We start from the raw sequence: 4,446 nt of genomic DNA, 5'->3' as shown, positions 1-4,446 counted from the left end.
ATGAAAGTTGTTGCCTGGCTACTTTTCTGGTGTTCAATGTGATGTCTCTGACCACTCCTCACCATGCTCTGGCTAAAATGGAGGCCTCTATTTTAGGAACAGAACAACTCTGTAAATCTTACAAACGAGCCTCCCCCTGCAGTAAGGAAGGCCAGCTCCTTGCATCCTCTCTGTTTCTTTCTCCTTTCCATGCCACATGAGTCAAGATTTGAGCCATGAGGTCTCCTTTCCCTGGAAAAGGGAAGGGAAGTCTCAGCTCCCTGTGCCATCTTAGTCAGCTGCACACTGTGATGCTTGCCCTGCTCCCTGCAGCTGCGGCCTGATTCCACAGCAGGCCTTGAAATGCACATGTGGAGGGCTGCAAAGGGGTACAGCAGATACGCTCCAGATGCATTTCTGAATGTGTGCCTAGATGATGAAGGATGCATCAATGAGAGAGAAGCCAGAGTTAATGCATGCTAGAGGACTTTATTGGAAAGGTTTGGTCACAACTGAGCATCTGAATGGTGGAGAAGGAAACTCCCAAAGGAGGAGATGCCAGGGAGCAGGAACAGCACTGGGGCTGGCCTGGTGCAGCAGCAAGGGAGCAGCTGCACTTGGTTGAGGCAAGGTCAGGTGTTTAGGCCTTGTTGTTGGCACGGCAGTAGACAAGGTCCAGAATGTGGAGGACATCGAATCTGGAGCATGATCCCTGGTTGACAGTGTATTGGGGTCCTTGGAAAAGAAGAGAGGAGAGAAAGGAAAATGTCAGAATGCAACACCTGCTCCTGAGCTGCTCCCAGCCAGCAATGCTCTGAAGAATTGCTGCAGCAGAAACAGGAAAGGTTTGTGTCTGTGTGCAGGGGCAAGAGCATCACCCCTGAGGCAAAAGAGCTGCTGGCTCCTTCCAGACACCGTCCCTTTGCCTGCACTCACCATACACTTCGTAGGTCTCGTAGGTTGTGAGGCCTCTGCACAGGGTGGAGATCTCTTGGCCGTAGGACTGGAGGTTGAGGATGGGTCTCTTGATGACGTAGATGACCTCCTTTGAAGGTCTTCCTTGAACCTGCAGGAGCTGAACAGGAAATGACAACACTCAGCAAGTGCAGTGCCTCCATCCCTTTCCTGCTAAGCATATCCCTGTTCCTGCAGTGGTGCCTTGCTGCTGGGTGCTTCCCTCACAGCTCTACTGGGCACTGTCTTGTCATCTGCTGTGTGACTCTGGGACTCTGGGTGTCAAGCCTGTGGAAACAGCCATGCCTCGGACTTCCGATTCCTTTGCAGGACTGTACAGGCTCCCAAGGAAGCCCTCCTCTGGAATCTTACCTTGTTCTGTTCAGCCAGTCTGGGCAGAGCATCAAAGGTGGGCATCAGCTTCCTGTCCATGGTGGAAATGTAGCAAACTCCCTCTGATGTCACTTTGGTGGCAATCACACCCTGCAAATGGAGTCAGTGACAAGTGAGGATTGAAGGGAAGAAGAAGGAATAAAGTCTGTATGGACGAGGAAAGAACTGGGGAGAGTTTTTCCCCAGAAGCTGGAGTCTGGATGCTAAGCGGAAAGAAACAAGTCCTGGAGTGTGCTCAGCTTTCTGCAGCTGGTCTCCTTGTCCGTTTGCTGCACCAGCCCCGTGCCACTCACCGTCTGGTAGTTCCAGATGGATTTCCATGGCCTCAGGGTGCTCCTCTGGTCAATAACTGCCACACGCAGCTGCCTTTTGATGGTCAGAATTTGGGTGCCCACGATGACTGTGGTGTGCTGGTTCAGGTTGGGATTCTGCATGGAGAAAACCAAGCTCCACAACACTGTCAGACTTTCAGCTTACTTGGTCCCTTTCCCCCAGAGGGACTGGGACAGGAGCAAGGAATACTCAGCAAGCAGGGAATACAGCAAGAGCAGCACTGCTTGTGTGGGGTGCTGCAGAGTGCCCTGGGCCACGTTGTGATCTCAGCAGCAGCCAGCACTGCGTTTTGTCTTGGTTGCAAGTGCAGCGAGCTGGGAGGATCAGGAGCTCCCAAACCCTACCTGAGAGTTATCCTGCCCGGGGAACACCGGCCTGCCGGGGAAGACATCCTGCCCGGGGAAGACATCCTGCCCAGGGAACACGTCCTGCCCAGGGAACACCTGCTGTCCAGTTTGTTGCCCAACCTGGAAGATGCCACATTTACCTGGTAAGCACTGTGGCCCAAAGGCAAAGCTCCTGGCCAAAGCCAATCATCTCCTGATCCTATCCTGAGTGATCCCAAGCAAGATCCTCTGAGCTCTCCTGGAATGCAGCAGTCTCTATGGGAATCATTCTAGTTCCATTTCAACTGGACTTGCCTCTCTCCCTTTCTGCCATCCCATCAGAGAGCAAACTTTGTCATTAAAGTCTGCTAAGTTGCCCCTTTCCAGCTTCACATTAAAATCTCTTTGGCTACTAATGGATGAGAGATTGAAACCCTCTCCCCCCACAGCCTTTGGCTGGGTCACTCTACTCACAAAAACTCCGAGGGCTGGAGCCAGGAAGAGGCCCAGGAGGATGGTAGTCACAATCTGAAAGAGAAATGGAAACCAGAAGTGTAGCTGCAGCTCTGGCTGTCCAATCCAGCATGAGGATCCTGCAGCCTTTTTCCTCTCCTGACCACACAGTGAGTCCTTAAGGTCCTCTTTTGCTTTCCTGCTAGAATAGCACATCACCTCAAGTGAGTCCTGCCCTCATCCTTGCCTTACCCTGGACGAATGCAAAGCAGAGACACGGAGGTTGTTTACAGAGCTGAATCTGGAGGTTCTGTGCTACTCTCTCTGGAGGAGAAAACTCCCCCAAGAAAGCCTCTTTGGTAAAAACAGGCATAGGCAGTATGGAGAGATAAAGGCAATGCCTGGAGTCAAAGTTATAGTTCAGAAGGGAAGAAAAGTTCATCTGTACTTACAGTGCACTTCATCTTGACTGCAGAGCTGATGCTGGTGCAGGTGGAATGAAGGCTCTGACCTGTCCACCTTATATAGGCTGTGAGACTCAGATGTGGCAGCAACAAGTGTTGAAATAAAATAATTCTGTGATTTGTATCCCTGCCTGGATGTTGCTGATAATAATTTCCTGCTGTAAAATCTTCATTAATATGGGGCCTGTGCTTCTGCAAATTTGATCTGCCATATTCTGATAATTATTGGATAAGGATCCATTTGCAGGGAACAATTGATTATGTTTTGCTGTGACTTTCTGACCTCTACTAATCACTTTTGAAAACTGACATCAAAGCCTAAGACCAGAGATAGCCCAGGGCATACAACCCCCCACCCCAGCCTTGGTGTAGGCAAGATCAACAAGAGCCCCTCTGCTTTCCAGAACGTTCTGCCTGTTACCCTGTAACCATAGGGCCCAGCAGAACTTATGGTCCAAAGACAACATTGGCTCTGAGAGAGGCTTTGCCCTAAAGAGGCTGTGCAGGATGAAACCTTACTGATCTGGGCCAGGTTCCAGAGATCAATTACCTGCTGCATGGAGGGGCTTGAAAAAACCATCTCTTACAGAGTTTGGCCCATAGTCTTCACAGGCTCCAGAAAGACTTTTTCTGGTGACCCCAGGATGGGGTAAGGGAAGTGGTCTTTGGCTTTTCATCTCAGGAAAAGTGCAGTACAGGTTTGAAATAGGAGAGGAGATTGTCTCCAGGAGCAACAGGCACACTGGTCAGGATCTTTTTTTGCTCTATTGCAAGCATGTGGAAGTGCTGCAACATTTGTGTGTGCAGTTTTGCATTGGTTTTACTGTCTGATGGACTCCAGTGAAACAGCCCAAAACTGCTCTCCTGACCAGCACCAGCTGCTGCATCCTTTCTTTACAATAACAAACATTGTAATACTTTGTATGTTAATAAGATGTTAACTTGGAAATGACTCCACTGGCCCTTATTTCTGTAAGTCTGGACTTCAGGCCATATTGTCTTCAAGATGCTTAAGCAGTAGGTGTAGCACAACCTGCTCACAGTAGAGACAAATAATGGCTTAAGGTATCTGACTGGGAAACCAATTCAGCAGTGTGTCTTTGGAATTGCTTCCAGTCTTCTGCAGGATGGATAAAAATACAGGGCAGAGCAGTGTGAGTTGGTGATAAATGTTAGTGAGACACAGGAACCTCTGAGTTCTGTGAATTTTCTTCCACAAAATTCTCTCAGGAATAATTAATAACAGTAATGGACAGGCAGCTAATTAAGGTTAACTTCCAAACATGCAATCTCTTGCCCTAAGTAGCTGGATCCTGAATGGAAAGGAAAAACTGATTCGATTGGTACATAGAAAATAAAAGAACGAAGAGCTTGCACTGCATCCATGTTATTGGCACCAGTGCTGTGATGTTATCCATCCTGTATCTTAATGCTCTCTGCTGTGGCTTTATCCATCCTGTAGAAGAGTACAGACAATTCCAAAGACAAGTTGCTGACTTGGAACTCTGGCAAAAATCACTTCAGGCACATAGACCTCATCCTGT

At 49.0% G+C, this 4,446-nt stretch overlaps 1 protein-coding gene across 1 annotated transcript; it reads right to left on the bottom strand.

Annotated features, from left to right (window-relative positions):
* Positions 1-619: 619 nt before the first annotated feature.
* LOC104300325 (gastrokine-1-like) lies at positions 620-2,902 on the bottom strand. The gene is made up of 7 exons (XM_054174911.1): positions 2,891-2,902; positions 2,460-2,513; positions 2,004-2,126; positions 1,620-1,754; positions 1,306-1,416; positions 916-1,054; positions 620-714 (listed from the first exon to the last, which is right to left on the bottom strand). The coding sequence occupies exons 1-7, from the start codon at positions 2,900-2,902 to the stop codon at positions 620-622; spliced, it is 669 nt and encodes a 222-aa protein (XP_054030886.1).
* Between the last annotated feature and the right edge of the window lie 1,544 nt (positions 2,903-4,446).

This window comes from Dryobates pubescens, chromosome 31 (assembly GCF_014839835.1).
Source record: "Dryobates pubescens isolate bDryPub1 chromosome 31, bDryPub1.pri, whole genome shotgun sequence".
NCBI classification, from domain to species: Eukaryota; Metazoa; Chordata; class Aves; order Piciformes; family Picidae; genus Dryobates; species Dryobates pubescens.
Note: the sequence above shows the minus strand (reverse complement) of the source record. Positions and strands in the feature narration are given on the sequence as shown.